This window comes from Triticum urartu, chromosome 3 (genome assembly GCF_003073215.2).
Source record: "Triticum urartu cultivar G1812 chromosome 3, Tu2.1, whole genome shotgun sequence".
Classification (NCBI taxonomy): Eukaryota; Viridiplantae; Streptophyta; class Magnoliopsida; order Poales; family Poaceae; genus Triticum; species Triticum urartu.
In genome coordinates, this window is record NC_053024.1 from 57200053 (window position 1) to 57223994 (window position 23942).

At 43.9% G+C, this 23942-nt stretch overlaps 1 protein-coding gene across 30 annotated transcripts; it reads right to left on the reverse strand.

The window, feature by feature from the left end:
* Positions 1-11683: 11683 nt before the first annotated feature.
* LOC125542818 lies at positions 11684-18709 on the reverse strand. 30 transcript variants are annotated; one of them, XM_048706017.1, is made up of 7 exons: positions 18382-18703; positions 18216-18345; positions 17985-18109; positions 17789-17835; positions 16956-16966; positions 16313-16488; positions 13622-15266 (listed from the first exon to the last, which is right to left on the reverse strand). In XM_048706017.1, the coding sequence occupies exons 2-6, from the start codon at positions 18315-18317 to the stop codon at positions 16390-16392; spliced, it is 384 nt and encodes a 127-aa protein (XP_048561974.1). In that variant the 5' UTR covers positions 18318-18345; positions 18382-18703; the 3' UTR covers positions 13622-15266; positions 16313-16389. The 30 variants fall into 30 exon arrangements, 5 of the variants coding, with proteins under 5 accessions (XP_048561974.1, XP_048561978.1, XP_048561975.1 ...); XR_007298115.1 differs by adding exons at positions 11684-11769; positions 12467-13549 and having other exon boundaries at positions 13853-15266; positions 16313-17051; positions 17789-18109; positions 18257-18701; XR_007298118.1 differs by adding exons at positions 11684-11769; positions 13444-13549 and having other exon boundaries at positions 13853-15266; positions 16313-17051; positions 17789-18109; positions 18257-18699.
* Positions 18710-23942: the final 5233 nt, after the last annotated feature.

The window sequence follows — 23942 nt, forward strand, 5'->3', positions numbered from 1 at the left end:
ACGGACACATTCGACGCGGTGCCCACGACGCCATTGCCATCCGCGTCACCCTGTGCGGCTGCTGCAACGCCCACACCCTCGAGCATGCAAACGCCATCAACACCCGAGTCCACCAAGCAGGGCTGGGAGACGAGCGCTGGACAAGCAGCAGCGGTCAACGTGCATCCTATGCGCACCCGAGCCAAGGAGGGCATAGTGCAGCCGAACACACAGCTGGCTGACTACGTCCTATTTGCCGAGGAAGAAGAGCAACACTCCTATCTGCTAGCTGCAGAAGAACCAGCGTCATACAACGAGGCCAAATCTGTGAAGGGGTGGTGCGACGCCATGGAAGAGGAGATGCGGAGCATCGTCGACAACCGCACCTGGGAGTTGTGCCAGCTCCCGCCTGGGCACCACGCCATCGGGCTAAAGTGGGTGTACAAACTAAAGAAGGATGCTCAGGGCGCCGTGGTCAAACACAAGGCGAGGTTGGTTGCAAAGGGATATGTCCAGCGGCAAGGGATCGACTATGAGGAAGTGTTCGCGCCGGTCGCACGGATGGACTCGGTGTGCTTGCTGATCGCCCTCGCCGCGCACCACGACTGGCAGGTGCGCCACATGGATGTGAAGTCGGCGTTCTTGAACGGCGACCTGCTCGAGGAGGTATATGTGCAGCAACCGCCGGGATACGTGCAGGCCGGAGAAGAAGGCAAGGTGTTGCGCCTCCGCAAGGCTTTGTACGGTCTGCGCCAAGCTCCGAGGGCGTGGAACGCGAAGCTGGATGACAGTCTGATCACACTCGGCTTCGAACGCTGTCCGTCAGAGCACGTCGTGTATAGGCGGGGCACGGGAGGTTCACTGTTGCTCGTTGGGGTTTATGTGGATGATCTCATCATCACTGGCGTGAGCATGGAGGAGATCACAAGCTTCAAGCAGCAGATGACCAAGCTTTTCCGCATGAGTGACCTGGGCAAGCTCAGTTTCTACCTTGGCATTGAAATACACCAGGAGCGCGACCGGATCACACTCTGTCAGACGGCATATGCAAAGCGGCTGTTGGAGCGGGCTGGGCTGGCAGACTGCAACTCCCTCAGCACACCAATTCAACCAAGACTGAAGCTGAGCAAGGTTGGCGTCGGGGATGCAGTGGACGTCACGTACTACCGGAGTATCATCGGAGGCTTGCGGTACCTGACGCACACTAGGCCTGACATAAGTTTCGCGGTGGGTTATCTGAGTAGGTTCATGGAGACCCCTGTCGCAGATCACTACGCTGCGGTGAAGAATCTGCTGCGCTATATAGCAGGCACACTGGAGTATGGATGCGAGTTCAGGCGCGGGATTGGCGAGCCGAAGCTGACATGATTCAGTGATGCAGATCATGCCGGGGATATAGTTGATCGGAAGAGCACGACGGGCACCATCTTCTTCCTCGGTGAGAGCCCTGTAAGCTGGCAGTCGCAGAAGCAACGAGTGGTGGCCATCTCTTCGTGTGAGGCTGAGTATGTTGCAGCCACCACTGCTGCGTGTCAAGGAATTTGGCTGGCGCGTCTACTTGGAGAAATGTTGGACAAGGAGACAGTGCCGCCAAAACTGTTCGTCGACAACAAATCGGCGATCTCTTTGTCGAAGAACCCTGTCTTCCATGAGCGGAGCAAGCACATCGACATCCGGTACCACTTCATTCGGGAGTGCGTGGAGGAAGGAAAGATCGACATCGACTACGTTCGAACCAATGATCAACTTGCTGATACTCTGACTAAGGGACTTGGGCGACTGGCGTTCCAGGGGCTGAGGAGGAGGATCGGCATGATTGAAGTCTTTAGGAAATAAAACCACGACGACAAGATTAGGGGGTGATTTGTTGGCAACTTAATCTAGTCGTGGATAGCTGTAGCTTTGCTTTCCTTATTTCCTTTATTTTTAGTTAAGTTCAGTTAGGCATGAGCCGCTCTGTGCGTGCCATGCATGTAGGGCTAGGACCCGGTCTTGGTGCTCGTGGGATGGCGCGAGCGTGAGCCAGATCGTGGCGCCGAGGTAGGATCTCTACCAGCCACCGTTTTCCTTCACTGTAACAGAATAAGAAGTGAATGAGAAAGACAGAAAAGTCGCAAGGCTTACGCGACGCAAAAATCCTGAGTTCATCTCTGTCAGTGTGAGTTCGTGAGAGAGAGCGAGGGATTCCTGACACTGGGGTAGTAGTATTTGTGTGTTTAGAGATGAAATTTTCGTGAGTTAACTCCCATACATAAACTCGTTCAAAAGAAAAGAAAATTCCATACTCCCTCTATACACTAACTAATGCAAGACGATTTTACAGTTTAATTTGAACTGCAAAAACACACTAATGTAAGATGTTTTTGCTGTTTAATTTAAACCGCAAAAACGTCTACACTGTATACTACTAGTACATAAACTTCATGCACATAAGAAGAAAAAAAAGACTCCATACATAAATTCCTTGGACGTAATGAAAACTAAAAGGTACTGCGTGTAAATTGTCCGCCTCTCCGCCAAAGAAAAAAAGAAGAGAAGAGATACTAGAATCGAATTACATCTTGCTTTTGCGCGCCGCCTGAAGCTCGTCGCACCAGTCCTCGAGCTCCTTGACGGTGCGCTGGCTCTGATTGATGAGAGCGGCGGTCATGGCTTTACTTCCCCCGCTTAGTTCCAGGATCAGCGCGTAAGCAGGGTCCTCCCAGTAGTTGCACTTGTACCTTTTATCTACCGGCAAGTCAAATGAATCATCGGATCGTTCGAAGGCTCGCTTCGTCCCCACCACCGGTCCATATGCGGCGACGGCCTTCCAACTACTGTCGTCGCATTTCTGCCGCTTCTCCGTCACCGCGGCGTCGAGCTTGCCGTCCGACCGCCCGTGGCCTCTCTTCATCCCAATCCATGCTGGCCCGCTTTCATCTGCGTAATCGTAGTATTCCATCGCCTTAGACAGGACTTGAACTTTCCACATGCTAACCCACGCCTTCTCCTCTTATTTTCTATTTGGGGTCTCCGATCTCCCATCAAGCCAGGCCTTACGACGTAAGTAATGAGCATCCTGTATGCAGATCGTGCGCTAAAGATGTCGTTTTTCGTGGTTCCACAACCAGAAGTCCTCAACTATGGACCTGTATTTTTTGTTGTTGTCCTAATTGCAAATCTATCCTTAACATGCAACCTTTTTTGATGGAGGGGGTAACATTTTTGTTCCAAATGCAACTCCACCCCGAACATGCAACCGAGTCTGCATTTTTTAAGTGCAAATCCAACCTCAATATGCAACTAGGGAGGGGGGTGCGACCCATATTTGTCCCCGGTTGAAATTTCATCCCGAACATGCAATTTGGAAGTTCCAGTTGCAAGCCCATCCTCGATATGCAACTGAGGCCCGGCCCAGTTTTGTCCCAGCTGCAAGCCGATCCTTGATATGCAACCGAGGCTCAGCCCAGTTTTTGTCCCAGTAGCGAGCTCACCATGGACACACAACTCGGGGTCTAAACCTTTTTCTCCCAGTTGCAACTCTACCTCCGGCATGCAATTGCAGCGTGTAACACCTCCAGTGTCATGCTACAATGACCTCACACTAATGGTGCCATGTCATCAGGTTCAACTAAGCTAAATTGCCATTTGATAAAAATCAAAGCTATTTTCAAATCTAAAATTAAAGTCAACTAAATTATTTCTTCAAACATGAAAACAAAAATGTTCACCATGTGGAAAATAATTCATAGATAATTATGGTTGAGAAATCAACATTTTATAAAGTGCTTAAGTGCCCTAAAACATTTCAAGCAGGGCCAAAACAATAGTTTAAATGTTTTTTAAAATTATAAAAATTCTAAACTAATTTAAATAAGTGCCAAACTTTTTGTGGCAGTGGCCTAATTTGATATATAGGTGCAAGTATCATGTTTTTATAAAACTAAATTTCTACTAAAAGTAAAACAAAACAGAAGCTAAGTAAAAGAAAACAGTAAAGAATTAAATAATCCGCGGCGACCAAATGGTCCGCCCGACGTGCCCAATGCACTCACCGCACCGCGGCCCTCCCTAGCGCTCTAGCTCGCCTGCTTGCCCACCGCAGCGCCGCCGACGCGTTTGCCCGAGCTCCCGCCATCTCGGCCAAGCTCCTCGTCATCGCCTCCGACCACCACTGGCCACTCCAAAACCCCCATTCGATGCGCACCGGCGAGAGCTCTCCGACGGGCCTGTTGGGGAACGTAGTAATTTCAAAAAATTTCCTACGCACACGCAAGATCATGATGATGCACAGCAACGAGAGGGGAGAGTGTTGTCTACGTACCCACGCAGACCGACTGCGGAAGCGTTGACGCAACGTAGAGGAAGTAGTCGTACGTCTTCCCGGTCCGACCGATCCAAGCACCGTTACTTCGGCACCTCCGAGTTCTTAGCACACGTACAGCTCGATGACGCTCCCCGGGCTCCGATCCAGCAAAGCTTCGGGGATGAGTTCCGTCAGCACAACGGCGTGGTGACGATGATGATGTTCTACCGACGCAGGGCTTCGCCTAACCACTACAACAGTATGACCGAGGTGGAATATGATGGCAGGGGGCACCGCACACGGCTAAGGAACAATCACGTTGATCAATTGTGTGTTCTAGGGTGCCCCCTTGCCTCCGTATATAAAGGAGCCAAGGGGAGGGGGGCGGCCGGCCAAGGAGGGCGCGCCAAGGGAGTCCTACTCCCTCTGGGAGTAGGATTCCCCCCCCAATCCTAGTTGGAATAGGATTCCTTGAGGGGGGAAAGAGAGAGAGGGGGCCGGCCACCTCTCCTTGTCCTAATAGGACTAGGGGAGAGGGGAGGCGCGCAGCCCACCTTGGGCTGCCCCTTTTTCCTTTCCACTAAAGCCCACTAAGGCCCATATAGCTCCCGGGGGGTTCCGGTAACCTCCCGGTACTCCGGTAAAATACCGATTTCATCCGGAACACTTCCGATATCCAAACATAGGCTTCCAATATATCAATCTTTATGTCTCGACCATTTCGAGACTCCTCGTCATGTCCATGATCACATCCGGGACTCCGAACTAACTTCGGTACATCAAAATGCATAAACTCATAATAACTGTCATCGTAACGTTAAGCGTGCGGACCCTACGGTTCGAGAACAATGTAGACATGACCGAGGCACGTCTCCGGTCAATAACCAATAGTGGGACCTGGATGCCCATATTGGCTCCTACATATTCTATGAAGATCTTTATCGGTCAGACCGCATAACAACATATGTTGTTCCCTTTGTCATCGGTATGTTACTTGCCCGAGATTCGATCGTCGGTATCCAATACCTAGTTCAATCTCGTTACCGGCAAGTCTCTTTACTCGTTCTGTAATACATCATCCCACAACTAACTCATTAGTTGCAATGCTTGCAACGCTTATGTGATGTGCATTACCGAGAGGGCCCAGATATACCTCTCCGACAATCGGAGTGACAAATCCTAATCTCGAAATACGCCAACCCAACATCTACCTTTGGAGACACCTGTAGAGCTCCTTTATAATCACCCAGTTACGTTATGACGTTTGGTAGCACACAAAGTGTTCCTCCGGTAAACGGGAGTTGCATAATCTCATAGTCATAGGAACATGTATAAGTCATGAAGAAAGCAATAGCAACATACTAAACGATCGGGTGCTAAGCTAATGGAATGGGTCATGTCAATCAGATCATTCAACTAATGATGTGACCTCATTAATCAAATAACAACACTTTTGTTCATGGTTAGGAAACATAACCATCTTTGATTAACGAGCTAGTCAAGTAGAGGCATACTAGTGACACTCTATTTGTCTATGTATTCACACATGTATTATGTTTCCGGTTAATACAATTATAGCATGAATAATAAACATTTATCATGAAATAAGGAAATAAATAATAACTTTATTATTGCCTCTAGGGCATATTTCCTTCAGTCTCCCACTTGCACTAGAGTCAATAATCTAGATCACATCACCATGTGATTAACATCGATAGTTCACATCATCATGTGATTAACACCCATAGTTCACATCGCCATGTGACCAACACCGAAAGGGTTTACTAGATTCAGTAATCTAGTTCACATCGCTATGTGACTAACACCCAAAGAGTACTAAGGTGTGATCATGTTTTGCTTGTGAGAGAATCTTAGTCAACGGGTCTGCCACATTCAGATCCACATGTATTTTGCAAATTTCTATGTCAACAATGCTCTGCATGGAGCTACTCTAGCTAATTGCTCCCACTTTCAATATGTATCTAGACCGAGACTTAGAGTCATCTAGATTAGTGTCAAAACTTGCATCGGCGTAATCCTTTACAACGAACCTTTTTGTCACGTCCATAATCGAGAAACATATCCTTATTTCACTAAGGATAATTCTGACCGCTGTCCAGTGATCTACTCCTAGATCACTATTGTACCCCCTTGCCAAATCAGTGCAGGGTATACAATAGATCTGGTATACAGCATGACATACTTTATAGAACCTATGGCCAAGGCATAGGGAATGACTTTCATTCTCTTTCTATCTTCTGTCGTGATCGGGCTTTGAGTCTTACTCAACTTCACACCTTGTAATACAGGCAAGAACTCTTTCTTTGACTGTTCCATTTTGAACTACTTCAAAATCTTGTTAAGGTATGTATTTATTGAAAAAACTTATCAAGCGTCTTGATCTATCTCTATAGATCTTGATGCTCAATATGTAAGCAACTTCACCAAGGTCTTTCTTTGAAAAACTCCTTTCAAACACTCCTTTATGCTTTACAGAATAATTCTACATTATTTCCGATCAACAATATGTCATTCACATATACTTATCAGAAATGATGTAGTGCTCCCACTCACTTTCTTGTAAATACAGGCTTCACTGCAAGTCTGTATAAAACTATATGCTTTGATCAACTCATCAAATCGTATATTCCAACTCCGAGATGCTTGCACCAGTTCACAGATGGATCGCTGGAGCTTGCACATTTTGTTAGCATCTTTCGGATTGACAAAACCTTCTGGTTGCATCATATACAACTCTTCTTTAATAAATCCATTAAGGAATGCAGTTTTGTTTATCCATTTGCCAGATTTCATAAAATGCGGCAATTACTAACATGATTCGGACAGACTCAAGCATAGATATGAGTGAGAAGCTCTCATCGTAGTCAACACCTTGAACTTGTCGAAAACCTTTTGCGACAATTCTAGCTTTGTAGATAGTAACACTACTATCAGCGTCCGTCTTCCTCTTGAAGATCCATTTATTCTCAATTGCTTGCTGATCATCGGGCAAGTCAACCAAAGTCCAAACTTTGTTCTCATACATGGATCATATCTCAGATTTCATGGCCTCAAACCATTTCGCGGAATCTTGGCTCATCATCGCTTCCTCATAGTTCGCAAGTTCGTCATGGTCTAGTAACATGACTTCCAGAACAGGATTACCGTACCACTCTGGTGCGGATCTCACTCTGGATTACCTACGAGATTCGGTAGTAACTTGATCTGAAGTTACATGATCATCATCATTAGCTTCCTCACTAATTGGTGTAGTAGTCACAAGAACAGGTTTTTGTGATGAACTACTTTCCAATAAGGGAGAAGGTACAATTACCTTATCAAGTTTTCTACTTTCCTCCCACTCACTTCTTTCAAGAGAAACTCCTTCTCTGGAAAGGATCCATTCTTAGCAACGAATGTCTTGCCTTCGGATCTGTGATAGAAGGTGTACCCAACAGTTTCCTTTGGGTATCCTATGAAGACGCACTTCTCCGATTTGGGTTTGAGCTTATCAGGTTGAAACTTTTCACATAAGCATTGCAACCTCAAACTTTTAAGAAACGACAGCTTAGGTTTCTTGCCAAACCATAGTTCACACGGTGTCGTCTCAACGGATTTAGATGGTGCCCTATTTAACATGAATGCAGTTGTCTCTAATGCATAACCCCAAAACGATAGTGGTAGATCGGTAAGATACATCATAGATCGCACTATATCTAATAAAATACGGTTATGACGTTCGGACACACCATTACACTATGGTGTTCCAGGTGGCGTGAGTAGTGAAACTATTTCACATTGTTTTAATTGAAGGCCAAACTCGTAACTCAAATATTTTACCTCTGCGATCATATCGTAGAAACTTTTATTTTCTTGTCACGATGATTTTCCACTTCACTCTGAAATTCTTTGAACTGTTCAAATGTTTCAGACTTATGTTTCATCAAGTAGATATCCCCATATCTGCTCAAATCATCTGTGAAGGTCAGAAAATAATGATACCTGCTGCAAGCCTTAATATTCATCGGACCACATACATCAGTATGTATGATTTCCAACAAATCTGTTGCTTGCTTCATTGTTCCGGAGAACGGCGTTTTAGTCATCTTGCCCATAAGGCATGGTTCGCAAGCATCAAGTGATTCATAATCAAGTGATTCCAAAAGCCCATCAGCATGGAGTTTCTTCATGCGCTTTACACCAATATGACTTAAACGGCAGTGCCACAAATAAGTTACACTATCATTATTAACTTTGCATCTTTTGATTTCAATATTATGAATATGTGTATCACTACGATCGAGATCCAATGAACCATTTTTATTGGGTGTGTAACCATATAAGGTTTTATTCATGTAAACAGAACAACAATTTATTCTTTTACTTAAATGAATAACCGTATTACAATAAATATGATCAAATCATATTCATGCTCAACGCAAACACCAAATAACACTTATTTAGGTTCAACACTAATCCCGAAAGTATAGGGAGTATGCGATGATGATCATATCAATCTTGGAACCACTTCCAACACATATCGTCACTTCACCCTTAACTAGTCTCTGTTCACTCTGCAACTCCCGTTTCGAGTTACTAATCTTAGCAACTGAACTAGTACCAAATACTGAGGGGTTGCTATGAACACTAGTAAAGTACACATCAATAACATGTATATTAAATATACTTATGTTCACTTTGTCATCCTTCTTATCCGCCAATCACTTAGGGTAGTTCCGCTTCCAGTGACCAGTCCCTTTGCAGTAGAAGCACTTAGTCTCAGACTTAGGACCAGACTTGGGCTTCTTCACTTGAGCAGCAACTTGCTTGCTGTTCTTCTTGAAGTTCCCCTTCTTTCCTTTGCCCTTTTCTTAAAACTAGTGGTCTTGTTAACCATCAACACTTGATGTTTTTCTTGATTTCTACCTTCATTGATTTCAGCATCACAAAGAGTTTGGGAATTGTTTCCATTATTCCTTGCATATTATAGTTCATCACGAAGTTCTACTAACTTGGTGATGGTGACTAGAGAATTCTGTCAATCACTATCTTATCTGGAAGATTAACTTCCACTTGATTCAAGCGATTGTAGTACCCAGACAATCTGAGCACATGCTCACTAGTTGAGCGATTCTCCTCCATTTTTTAGCTATAGAACTTGTTGGAGACTTCATATCTCTCAACTCGGGTATTTGATTGAAATATTAACTTCAACTCCTGGAACATATCATATGGTCCATGACGTTCAAAACGTCTTTGAAGTCCCGATTCTAAGCCGTTAAGCATGGTGCACTAAACTATCAAGTAGTCATCATATTGAGCTAGCCAAACGTTCATAACGTCTGCATCTGCTCATGCAATAGGTCTGTCACCTAGCGGTGCATCAAGGACATAATTCTTCTGTGCAGCAATGAGGATAAACCTCAGATCACGGATCCAATCCGCATCATTGCTACTAACATCTTTCAACACAATTTTTCTCTAGGAACATATCAAAATAAACATATGAAAGCAACAACGCGAGCTATTGATCTACAACATAGATATGCTAATACTACCAAGACTAAGTTCATGATAAATTAAAGTTCAATTAATCATATTACTTAAGAACTCCCACTTAGATAGACATCCCTCTAATTCTCTAAGTGATCAACTAAACCATAACCGATCCACTTGATCCAAATCAACTAAACCATAACCGATCATCACGTAAGATGGAGTAGTTTCATTGGTGAACATCGTTATGTTGATCATATCTACTATATGATTCACGCTCGACCTTTCGGTCTCCGTGTTCCGAGGCCATATCTGCATATGCTAGGCTCGTCAAGTTTAACCTGAGTATTCTGCGTGTGCAAAAACTGGCTTGCACCCGTTGTAGATGGACGTAGAGCTTATCACACCCGATCATCACGTGGTGTCTGGGCACGACGAACTTTGGCAACATTGCATACTCAGGGAGAACATTTCTTGATAATTTAGTGAGAGATCATCTTATAATGCTACCGTCAATCAAAGCAAGATAAGATGCATAAAAAGATAAACATCACATGCAATCAATATAAGTGATATGATATGGCCATCATCATCTTGTGCTTGTGATCTCCATCTCCGAAGCACTGTCATGATCACCATCGTCACCGGCGCGACACCTTGATCTCCATAGTAGCATCGTTGTCGTCTCGCCAATCTTATGCTTCCACGACTATCGCTACCGCTTAGTGATAAAGTAAAGCATTACATCGCGATTGCATTGCATACAATAAAGCGACAACCATATGGCTCCTGCCAGTTGCCGATAACTCGGTTACAAAACATGATCATCTCATACAATAAAATTCATCATCATGCCTTGACCATATCACATCACAACATGCCCTGCAAAAACAAGTTAGACGTCCTCTACTTTGTTGTTGCAAGTTTTACGTGGCTGCTACGGGCTTAAGCAAGAACCAATCTCACATACACATCAAAAACCACAACGATAGTTTGTCAAGTAGACTCCGTTTTAACCTTCGCAAGGACCGGGCATAGCCATACTCGGTTCAACTAAAGTTGGAGAGACAGTCGCCCGCAAACCACCTATGTGCAAAGCACGTCGGGGGAACCGGTCTCGCGTAAGCGTACGCGTAATGTTGGTCCGGGTCATCTCGTCCAACAATACCGCCGAACCAAAGTATGACATGCTGGTAGGCAGTATGACTTATATCGCCCACAACTCACTTGTGTTTTACTCGTGCATATAACATCAATCCATAAAACCTAGCTCGCTCGGATGCCACTGTTGGGGAACGTAGTAATTTCAAAAAAATTCCTACGCACGCGCAAGATCATGATGATGCACAGCAACGAGAGGGGAGAGTGTTGTCTACGTACCAACGCAGACCGACTGCGGAAGCGTTGACGCAACGTAGAGGAAGTAGTCGTACGTCTTCCCGATCCGACCGATCCAAGCACCGTTACTTCGGCACCTCCGAGTTCTTAGCACACGTACAGCTCGATGACGCTCCCCGGGCTCCGATCCAGCAAAGCTTCGGGGATGAGTTCCGTCAGCACAACGGCGTGGTGACGATGATGATGTTCTATCGATGCAGGGCTTCGCCTAAGCACTACAACAGTATGACCGAGGTGGAATATGGTGGCAGGGGGCACCGCACACGGCTAAGGAACGATCACGTTGATCAATTGTGTGTTCTAGGGTGCCCACTTGCCTCCGTATATAAAGGAGCCAAGGGGGAGGGGGGCGGCCGGCCAAGGAGGGCGCGCCAAGGGAGTCCTACTCCCTCTGGGAGTAGGATCCCCCCCCCCCCAATCCTAGTTGGAACTAGTACAATGCCCGTGTGTTGCCACGGGCCTTTTAATTTTTGTTCTGATTGTATATATACATGTATTGTTGTATTTAACTCGATGATTTTTTGGTCCCTTCCAACAACATCGCGTCAACATTCTTGTTGAATGGATTCCTTTTGAACATCAACATAATACATCTTTATCTCTTTCATACCCTGCAAAAAATAGACATATAAAAATAAGAAGGGGAGACACATTTTGTATTATCATGTGCAACAGTATATAAAAAAGAATAATTATTTGTATGCATCTCTTTCAATTGGGTAACACTCGGTAAGTTTTCAGTCCATCTATCATAAAGCTTTGTCAATGGACATTTTCAAAGCATCATTGGAAACCGTCAGTTGTTATCTCTATTCTCCAAAAGTGAGTATATAAACACATACTAAAATAAAATAAAACTAAGATAAGCCCATATATAATCCAATGTAAGTCTTTTTAGATATTTGAATATTGACTACTGCATACGGATGAATATAGAAGTATTTTAAAGCGTAGATTCACTTATTTTTGCTCCGTATGTAGTCTATATTAAAATCTCTTACAAGACTTATATTTATGAACATAGAGAGTATATATTCATCGGTCAAGTGCTTGCTTCGAGCATGTAACCGTTTTTACTCGAAGTGAGGCATCATGCTTGTAGACTCACCTATAAATCACTTGTGGGTAATTATTCTCCAGAAATGACTTCCTAGGGTATGTGATATTTTTCACTATATAAAAAAGTATGTGACATTTCTCTAACGGCAAGCAATCAATTTTCCCTAACAAAAAGCAACAACCACTCCTTTTCTTCTCATCTTAAAAAAAGTAGGATGACTGTCATTGGCACAACGCTCACACTCATACCTCATTACCCCATCATGCTCTCCTCGCCACATCATCGTCGCTGTCATGTCTCCCCTCCACGGTATCTCACTGCCGCCTCCCCCCTTGCACCACATCATTCAGATCGCAACTTCCTCTCACTACTCTCTCTCCTTCCCTGCATGGCGTCGTCCGCCCCTCCTCTCCTCCACACTGAATCGGACGATTCCCAGTTCTAAGAAATGCACACTGTCATAGCTGAGGGCGACCACCACAATGTGGTTTTGCTGGCATGATATATGAAATGATTTATATATTATGTGATATTTTGTCTCTTTTTTTGAAATAATTATAGTCGAGGTATGTGCCTGTGAGTTACCACGGGACCAAATTTTATTGGGACAAATATGGAAGAAAATCAGATAACCAAAAGAAGACTATGTTTTGGTTATGAAGCATACACAGGGTCATCCACGAGGTGCCCTGCACTACCTCGCTCTCAATGGAAATTGTTGATCGGCTCGAACCAGGCAACCGCTGGTCAGCAGATCGTGGAGCTAGTGTGGGTTAACTCCCTCGCTGTGATAAAAAGGTACGGACTACTCCCGTGCACACTTCCTTATTCACATTCTCCTTTTACACACTCCGCTGCATCAAGCGCCGGCGGCAAATAGTGGCAATGGTGGCAGTGGAGCAAGTGCGGAACTCTTGCCTTATCTAACACACAATGAGATTGTCGTGATCGGATTCGATCGGCCTTGACGCCTAGGATTAGCAGGCTGTCATGGACTTCCTCACTGAGGACCATCTTATGCACACCAACCTAATCAATGTTGCCTGTGTTGATGTTGTTCTGTAATCTACCATATAACCATTTGATATACCGGGTTCAATGTGACAAAGAATACTAACATTAGTCCGAGCTCCAAACTCTTTAAGCAACACAAGACCCAGTTCATCCACAAATTTTGGATAGCTATACAAAATATTTAAGTTCACATTAAAATTATGAGGTGTACCTCATGTGAGTGGATCCTCTAAACAGCTACTTCCATCCCTTTGGAAAATGACCAATCTTGTACAGAAGAAGTGGAGGAGGCTCAAACTATTGAATCTTCTCACTACCTATTGATTTAAGTTGCAGAATAGCAGAACACACATACTCAACATAGATGGCCCCATAAATGAGTGCAAAAATGGTATAAATGTGCACAGATTCATTTGTTAGTTGCTTAATCTGACAAGAAAGTGGAGAAGACAGTAAGCAGAAAAAAACTAAAATCTATGGTAACTAAAAGGAGACCTATCTTTGTGCCCTGCATTATGAGAAAAAACATATAGAAAACAAACATGCATGAACCTCCCGGAGTATCCGATGTTGCAGACAAGAATGCAAATGGAAGTGAGCCCAGCTGAGTTCCTACCCACCTAGTCGAACCTTTGGATGCCTTCATCGGTTGAGTGTAAGCTGCTCACTCACCTGGAGGGGATCAATCGGAATGGCAGCTACCTGGAACGGAGCGTGGAAAGTCAGAAACACCATGGGCCAACACGGTCGATGTCATGGTCGCCGGCGCCTCACTCCCACAGCCATGGTCGCGGTAACGGTCGCCAGCGGCAGCATCGACGTCTCCCCCTCGTTGCAATCCTAATCAGCCTCTCCCAGCACTCGTCTCAGGTAAAACGCTTCGTCAGTGCATTAAATTAAAGCTACCTAAGTCAGAGAACATTGACTCTACAAACCATTTTGTTTGAATATTATAAAATACGAAAATTATTTGAATTATAAAAATCAAGGCAAAAAAACCTATTTGGAGGAAGGCTTGGATTTATTTCATAACTGAGATACTATAAAACTAAACAAAAACATAAAACTACTACTTCTAATTCAAATATTGTAGTAAACAATATTGTGACAGTTGTGTACATTTATTTTTAGAGCACACATTTAAATAGACGAGACATACATTTGCAAGTGTTTCTTACTGCTATCAACAACATTGAACCATCCTTCAATCCTAATAATGATAGTCTCATTCATTGCTGGCTTTGTAACCTTGAAGCAAACTAACGAATTTCAATATTAATTATGCAACTAATAGCAAGCAAGACTTACCAATCAATTGTTGCTCTCCTACTATTTCTCCTAAGAAACGAGTCCTCACTGAAGGTCAAGTATTAAGATATGTACAGCTGAAACCAAGTAGACAGCATGATAGTCCAGCCATTAAACCTTCATTCCTGAGACGAAAAAGGGCAATGAAGATGGTGTCATATGTTGTCTTGCAAACAATCTTGCTTCAACATCAAGATGCCACTATTTCGTACTGTCAACCAAAAAAAGATGACGATGTTTGCACTGCCACTGCCTCACAAATTAGTCAACCTCGTGAACTATAATAAAAACAATGCAATATAAGTGCTCGTGACTCAATTATAAGAACCAAAAGGTAGCCATCATCACTTGGTCTATATTCCTAGCTGCATTCAAGCGGTACAATCAGCAATTCGGCAAACTAATTTGAAACACCTTTGAGGAAATTTCCTTACATGACAATGTACCTAGGGGAAAATCCATCTAATCTTTAATCACTGAGGTGCTCAAAGAGAACATTCAACTTCAGGAAATTAGCATATCTCTCCAATATTTTTTAGGGACAAAAATATGAGCAATGCTTGTGGACTGACAAGGACGGAGACAAGCATCTGATTGCATAGCGGCATAGTAGCGCGGTTGTCATGCAGGGGTAAGTAGGGAGTACGGCACAATGGCATCATCCACGGCTAGGACCGCGACCATGAGGCAGACAAGGATGGGAGTGGCGCCAGGACGAAGTAGAACCTGTAAGCCAATCTTATGGTTAGGTCAGCAATGACATGCCATGATAGATCAAATATTCAAACTGGAACCTAAGAAATCAAAGTCAAACCTGTAACCGAACTTAGTCCAGTATCCTAAGTGTATAAGTTGACGATGGAAAAGGAACACATTTTGTCCAAACAGTACATTGCTCATGTCTTGCCTGATTTTTTCATGGTCGTGACAATAAATGATCAGGATTATTATTGTTCAGTATGGCTTCTTAACACACATACACATGCATATGTCTAACAACGAAGAGCCCAGTGGAAAAATTTCGATCTCAGAAACTACTTAACTCGATTCATTTCACACAATTCAGAAAATATTCTGATCCAAATATTCCAATCCCAATGAACTCATTAGTGAGAAAAAATCAATTATCATTAACACACATAATTTCCAACATCTCATAATAAATTGATACCCCATATGAATGAATCCTCGACCTGACATTGGTATCCCATATGCATGAAGCCTCGAACAAGATAGTTCGACACTGGGTCCCTAAATTCACGCATATGGTCAAATCACTAAACACAAGAACAACCAAGCCTCGATTGGTATCCCATACCCATGCAGCTTGCAACGATTCAAGGAAAATTTGTCGAGAAGGAGTTGCGTTGCTTGCTTGCTTGCCAATGCCAGCTACTTGCGATTGCGCTCCACGGAACTGAATCGTCAAGCCAAATTGTGGCACGACTTTATCTCCACACGGTAAAACACGCAAAGGATCCTTAAAGGAGTTAACACATGGGTACGGAGTGCTACATAAATTCTTTTTTCCTCTTAGCATTTTCAAGAACAAGCGTATGAAAATACTTTCGTGAGGTCTAATCGAATATCTGAATTGGAGAGTGTAGTCCATACATGTAACTACTAAGCCTAGTTCAGTGTAAGAATTTTGTAGTGTCTAGTCTAGTCCATACATGTAACTAATCTAGTTCAGGGTAAGAATTTTCTGTCAAGAAGAATCAAGTAGCTAGTGAAAACAAGACAAAGCTTGGACGAGTTTGTACAGAAAATACCTTGGTAATTTTCTCCGAGTACAGTGCTCAGTTGTAACTCCTTTAGTAGTATGCAGAATTGCAGACCATACAAATATTTACTGACTGCAGCAGATCTTGAACAAAGCATGCCACAATTCTGCTCGTAAAAACGTATGGCAACTCTCTTTACCCTGCATCCGTTGCCTATAAGGTACCTACAACATAGAAGTGGAGTTGTTTAACAAAAAGGTGCCTATAACAGAGAAGTGGAGTTTAAAAGAACAACATGGAAATAACAGTAGTAGTGAGCCACCACTTCAGGCCATTTTGTAGCATAGTCTTGACCAAGCCTGGCATAATCCTGATTACCATGGCCAAGTGTGGAAAAGAACTGCAGAATCATTACCAAGTGTGTAAATGAACACCAGATGAGCAAGAATCAGACATGAGCAGCCACATCATGAAATAAATTCGGAATAGCTTACCACTGGATCAATGAACATATTTTATTTAAGTTGAACAATTTCTTCTCTCAAGTAACTTGCACTGCAGCAGAACCCTTTCAGCACCAAACATGCTACTACCATTATTTTGTAGTGTAAAACTTCCAAATCCTTCTAAATTTTGTTTGTAATATCCTTGTTAATAAAACTAACACTCGGCCAAAGACAGCAGGCCTAACCTGTAAATGTACTTAACAATGAAGACAAGACAATGATTCATCATCAGTTTAATTACTTGTAGAATGCCAGTTCATCTTGATTCCTGAACTTCTTACCTACAAAAACGTTGATAGATTTTTTCCAGTTAACAATATTCTAATGGTTGGCGACAAGAACACCAATATACATTGAAAGTTAACAATAGGACAGTATACATTGGATTTAATCTGCATAATATACTCGATAATTTAAGAAGGAATCATATTTGGCTCGCTGTTCTCGATGGTTATCACATAGAACTTGATGTCTGCAAAATTGGTGTCTGCGTCCTCAAGGCGATTCCAGAAAACTGAAGAGATTCTTAGTGAATTAGCTTCTGTTCATAGAAAACAAGTTCCCATGTATGTGCAACAAATTTATGCAATACTAATGGCTCCAAACCATATATATGCGCTCTGTATGAAGGTTTTACAGCTTGATAATGGAAAACAATGTCACCTAGATGCAATGTAGCAATTTCCAAAATTGATTATGAGTGTTATATAAAGATGGCGCTAATTAGTTGGGCATGGGAATCAGTTCTAGCAAGATGGCACTTTTCCATTACGACTCAGGTTTCTAACCAAAACAAGACCTCTAGGAAAATTGATGTTTTGAAAAATCATGAGTCTACATAGCAATGAGAAAAATAATGAACATTTAACAATAAAAGTGCAGGACGCATATTCTGAACCTATGTATAAGCAATAATAATTTGACACTGAAGCACAAATTTAGGAATCCCCATTCATGCCCGCACCATCCAAAAATCAGCCATCTGATGTTTAGGAGCTACAGGTTGAAGAAGACAAACCTGAAGAGTAGGTACTCGACCAGAATTGTGCCGGTGCCAAAGAAGCACTGCAAGCACAACATTGGCATGGTTAGGATTAGTCAATCTTAATCCCAATCATCCAGGCAACATTTGGCATGTTTAGGAATAGTCCGATCTTAATCCCAATCAACCATGCCGGCTAATCTTAAATCCACACGAACCCCAGCACGGGTACCTCCGTCCACACGAACAAATAGCACCCACAAGAAGAAAAGACAGCAGGACGCCCAATTCATCGCAGCCGACCACAGACCGGCGAAACCCGCACGGCACCCTCTGCAGGTGGAAAGGATTCTTCACCTGTGTAAACAATTCTTCAGGTACAGAAGGTTTATCTCATCCTTGAGGGTTGGACCAACATTTGATTTGCTGGAATAGGGGGGGGGGGGGGGGGGGGGGGAGCGACCTTGCAGGTAGGGGACGGGCGGAGCCCAGGAGGCGCCTCACCTTGATGTGCGTGGCGGGTTCCTGGAGGCGCGGAAGCACTCCTGCCCGGCGGCGGGGTCATCGGCAAAGCGGCGATGGAAGGAGCCCAGGAGTCCCTCGCCTCGGCACGCGTGCCGGGTTCCTGGAGGCGATCGAGCACGGCCGTAGCGGTGCCGTACGCTTCGTCGCCGGCGGCAAGCTTGGAGGGAAGAGAGGGGCAAGGCAGCAGGAATGGAGCGGCGGCGGCGCCGAACGAGGGCAGGAGGCCAGCGCCCGCGGCGGCTCCAATCGGTCCTCGGCGGCGGCGGATCGTTTCGGATATCGGCGGCGGCTCGTATTGGAGTAGAGATGGGATCGAGAGGAGTCGGCAATGAAGGATGGGATCGAGGTCGCTGCTATGGGCAGGAGGGATCGATCGTATGGTTTTGTTTGGCACGGGTTTTCCTCGCAGGAGCGTAGCGAGTTAACCTCGGAGGATGACGAAAATAAAACGGAGATGGGAGGATGACAAAAAAAAAACCAATAAAAATAAATCGTGTAGATTATTCATCAACTGCTCCATTAAGAGTAGAGATAGGATTCCTTGAGAGGGGAAAGAGAGAGGGGGGGTCGGCCACCTCTCCTTGTCCCAATAGGACTAGGGGAGGGGGAGGCGCGCAGCCCACCTTGGGCTGCCCCTTTCTCCTTTCCACTAAAGCCCACTAAGTCCCATATAGCTTCCGGGGATTCCTGTAACATCCCGGTACTCCGGTAAAATCTCGATTTCATCTGAAACACTTCTGATATCCAAACATATGCTTCCAATATATCAATCTTTATGTCTCGACCATTTCGAGACTCCTCGTCATGTCCATGATCACATCCGAGACTCCGAACTAACTTCGGTACATCAAAATGCATAAACTCATAATAACTGTCATCATAACGTTAAGCGTGCGGACCCTACGGTTCGAGAACAATGTAGACATGACCGAGACACGTCTCCGGTCAATAACCAATAGCGGGACCTGGATGCCCATATTGTCTCCTACATATTCTACGAAGATCTTTATCGGTCAGACCGCATAACAACATATGTTGTTCCCTTTGTCATCGGTATGTTACTTGCCCGAGATTCGATCGTCGGTATCCAATACCTAGTTCAATCTCGTTACCGGCAAGTCTCTTTACTCGTTCTGTAATACATCATCCCGCAACTAACTCATTAGTTGCAATGCTTGCAAGGCTTATGTGATGTGCATTACCGAGAGGACCCAGATATACCTCTCCGACAATCGGAGTGACAAATCCTAATCTCGAAATACGCCAACCCAACATCTACCTTTGGAGACATCTGTAGAGCTCCTTTATAATCACCCAGTTACGTTGTGACGTTTGGTAGCACACAAAGTGTTCCTCCGGTAAACGGAAGTTGCATAATCTCATAGTCATAGGAACATGTATAAGTCATGAAGAAAGCAATAGCAACATACTAAACGATCGGGTGCTAAGCTAATGGAATGGGTCATGTCAATCAGATCATTCAACTAATGATGTGACCTCGTTAATCAAATAACAACACTTTTGTTCATGGTTAGGAAACATAACCATCTTTGATTAACGAGCTAGTCAAGTAGAGGCATACTAGTGACACTCTGTTTGTCTATGTATTCACACATGTATTATGTTTCCGGTTAATACAATTCTAGCATGAATAATAAACATTTGTCATGAAATAAGGAAAAAAATAATAACTTTATTATTGCCTCTAGGGCATATTTCCTTCAGGGCCCACCCACGCCTCGAATAGTGGCCCGTAGGCCAAACCTGAGCTTGGTGATATTCTAATTTTATTGCCTTTTGCAGAGTTTGCCCTGCAGAATATCATCTACTTCAGCATGGTTCTAATTAACTTGCCATTATGTGTATTTGTTTTTACTTAATCAACTTTCAGCGTAAAAAGGAATTTTTTATGTTTATTAATATTCCAACATTTGTTCATCATCTATTAAACTTATTCACTTTTTGTTCAACTAAATTCGTAAGAGTTCATTCGTTCCATATTTTTTTTCACCTATTAAAATCTATTGTTCAATTTAGGTAGGCATTAAACATTTTTAATGTACGTGAACATTTTTTGAGTACACATTGAACCTTTTGTGTAATCGATGCTGAACAATTTCCGAATACACACTGAACATTTTTTGTAATATACGTTGAACACATTCTTAATATGTGAGAACAATTTTATAATGCATAGTTAATGTTTTTTTGAAATATACTGTGAACAATTTTGTAATATAGGATGAACATTTTTGTATAAAAAATGGAACATTTGTTTGCGACAAAAGAACTGAACATTTGTTTTTAATAGGTTAAATAGAAAAAAACAAATTTGAACGTTTGTTAAACATTTTTATTAATTGCCTGGTTTTTTTGTTCAATATATTTACATATCTCTTTTTTGTTCAAATTGTTAACAAAAAAGATGTTCAACTACTTATTTATGGTTGAACAATTGTTTATTAAACCTGTTTCATTCGGTTCAACATTTGTCAAATCAATTCTTGTTCATTCCATTCTTTAAACTTGTTCATTAAAAGGGTTCAGCTACTTTTATTATTAAAGAAATTCATGAGAAGTTCTTATATCACATAGTCAATTGTAAAGACAATGAAATTCAACTACCACTGGTGAAATCATTCCTGCATGAACATGTACACATTAATCTTATTCAACATTTTACAGCAATAGAGGGTTGTTAGATATGATTTTGTGGCCTAACTTTATTTAATTTCTTCCTATTCTTCAGCGATTCCGCATATTCAAATTAATCTCATGAGGAACATATTTTCCTTGGAAATACAATAGTGGTACATAAGCCTACTTTCGCTGATATTACGAGTAATCTTTTTTTCTTCGCACTTGATAATGTTCTTTTCCAACAATTAACATAAATTAAATTGTTACAGGTGCACAGAGACATGGATGAACAGATGTGCAAGTGGATAGAATTACAAATGCAAAGAGAGCCAACAAATATCTGCCCACTTGTGAAACTAGTTTTTTCTTTGAGAACATTTATTCCATTATGTAGCAAGTTGTGCCAATACAATGTTTCTGCTGATTCTTTTTGTCTCTGAATATTGTTCAACAACACAAGAATTTACCCTTCACTTTACTCTTCAATTTGGTATATACACTGAACATTTGTTTTTTTCTCATTCTAATTACTCTTCAGATTACTAGAAAATATATTGCTGCAAATTCAGAACCAACAATTAGTACAAATTCTTGTACTAAAAGTTGTTAATTCTTATTATTATCCTCAGGTCTGCATTTCTCACTGTACAAATTCAGAAACAAAATTATTGTACAAACTTTTGAAACAACTGAAACAGTCACGAAAAAATTCAGGAAACAGCCACGAAAAGGTACAGGAAACAGCCGTGAAAAAGTTCAGGAAGCAGCGTACACTTTTTTTTTTGAGAATTGGGAAGCAGCGTACACTTCTTTTTTTAGCAACGGGAAGCAGCGTACACGTACGCGAAGCAGTATGGAAACAGCCCGTTCGAATTAACAAACGGGGCAAACTTAGTTAACGGGCCGCGAACAAGCCAGCCCGCACGGACGAGACCTCTATCAGCGAAACCTCCTCATCTTGACGCTCGCGAGCGTCGAGCAGGAGCTCTCCTCCTTCCCATCGCGCTGGAGCTCGCTCACCCGTTCCCGCGCCGATCTCCAAACGCCGGCCATCCACCGGCCCGACGCGCGGATAAGGAGGCCACCCCGGCGCCGTAGGCTAACCCTAGCACCCTTCCCCTCTCTCTTCCTTCCTCCTCGCGCCGCCACTCTCTCCCGAGCGCACACCCATCGCTGTCGTCGCTGCGCCTAGCCGTTCCAAGACATCCAGGAGGACCGCCGGGCTCGCCTCCGTCGTCTGCAGCACCGGATCTTCGTCGGGGAGCCCCTGCATCGCCGCCATCACCTTGTTCCCCACCGCCTCGGCTGCCGTCGATCCGCTGCGAACACCACCGCTCCAACGCCTCTCCAGCTTCCCCAAGACCTTTCTCGAGCTCCGCTGTGAGCACCACTTCGACCCCCTCTCTTTCTGTGCTCCCGGGGACCCTCTAGCTAACTGGCCCCGCCGCCGTGCTCCGGCTGCCGCCATGGTTGCAGCCCACGAGCCGTGCACGCTCCCAAGCCCCCGCGCGGGCCACTGGCGCCCTCCAGGGAGCGTGCCGCACCTAACCGAAGCCCCAGGCCCCCAGCTAACCCCCCTAACCGCTCTCGTTGCATTTCTGACGAAGGTCCGACTCCGGCCGCTGCCTGGCATAGCCGCAGCGGCCACCTCCGTCCACCAATGAGTCGCCCGCCACCGCAGTTCGACGCGGAACATCGACCCCGTCCTGTAGAGCCTAGGCACGGTCCAAATGGACGCCGGAATCGGCCGGACGGCCATCGCCGGCGTTCGGCCTCGCCGCCGGTGACACATCGTTAGCCACTGACAGCCCCCCTAATTACCCACTAGGTCTGTGACAAATGGGACTCATGCCCAAATTAACCACGAGTTTATTTAGGCACAAACTAAACTAACCTAATGACATGCAGACATGGGGTCCTACCCCCTTTTAATTAACCCACGTTTTAATTAATCCTGTTTAACACTGCAGCCACTGACAGGTGGGGCTATCCACTATTCCAGTGGATAAAGCTGACCCAGTCAGCCTGCTAACTGGGCAACTGGCCCACCAGTCAGCCTCTGCTGGCTGGGCCATTGACCCAGTCAATAGGGCCCACTATCAGCCACAGTGTGCACTGCTGTGTGCACTCCGCTGGGCGCACATAGCAATTATTATTTTATATTTTTGGACTAAATAAATTTTAGAAAATTCAAAAATCATATAATTAATCTGTAAGTCAGATGAAAATAATTTATATATGAAAGTTGCTCAGAAAAATCTAACGAATCCGAATATGCAATCCGTTCATCTGTCACATGCCTCTAGCAGGATGAACATGGATCATTTCCCTCCGATTCATTTGTCCGAAAAATGCCAAACACCGGGAAAACATTCCCAGATATTTTCTCTGTCTGTGTAGCCCGGTGTTAGGTCACCCCTAGCATTGCACATTGCCATGTCATGCATCGTGATGCACTTGCTTGCTTTATTTTTATTTTTTTCCCTCTTCTCTCCGGTAGACATCGAGATAGATGCTGCTCCAGAGTACGACTACACCTCTGACGTTCAGCCACTCTCAGTAGAGCTTCCAGGCAAGCAAAACCCCATTGGTCATTCCTATATCACCCATTCCTTCTCTCTCATGCTTGCATTAGATTTTGCTACTGTTGTTCGTTTGTACCTATTCTGATGCATAGCCTGATTTTGTAACTTGCTATTTGTTACCTACCTGCTTATCCTATATGTTTAGTATAGGTTGGTTAGTGATCCATCAGTGACCCCTCACCTTGTCCTTGTTGCCCCTGCTTTATGACCGATGACTCGATCAACGTGATCGACGTCCAGAGTCCGACACATCATCTCACACCCCCTTTGTTGTACGACTCTACAGAGCTACTATTGAGTGTCGAGGGTGATACCTCGTAACGCACTCCTGATGATATATCTGTAGTGTAGCTACTCGGTCGTGGATTACGAAGGGTGATTGCTTCTTCACCACTCTTGACGACTCTGTCGTGCAACACCTCACACTAATTTGAATATGG

Excerpts from the sequence above, each read along its gene's own strand:
- LOC125542818 (XM_048706018.1), bottom strand. The coding sequence starts at position 18,317 with ATGACCCCGCCGCCGGGCAGGAGTGCTTCCGCGCCTCCAGGAACCCGC. Across the intron at positions 18,110-18,215 it reads GCCCGTCCCCTACCTGCAAG|GTGAAGAATCCTTTCCACCT; the intron begins GTCGCTCCCCCC and ends TTGTTTACACAG. Across the intron at positions 17,836-17,984 it reads ATTTGTTCGTGTGGACGGAG|TGCTTCTTTGGCACCGGCAC; the intron begins GTACCCGTGCTG and ends TTGTGCTTGCAG.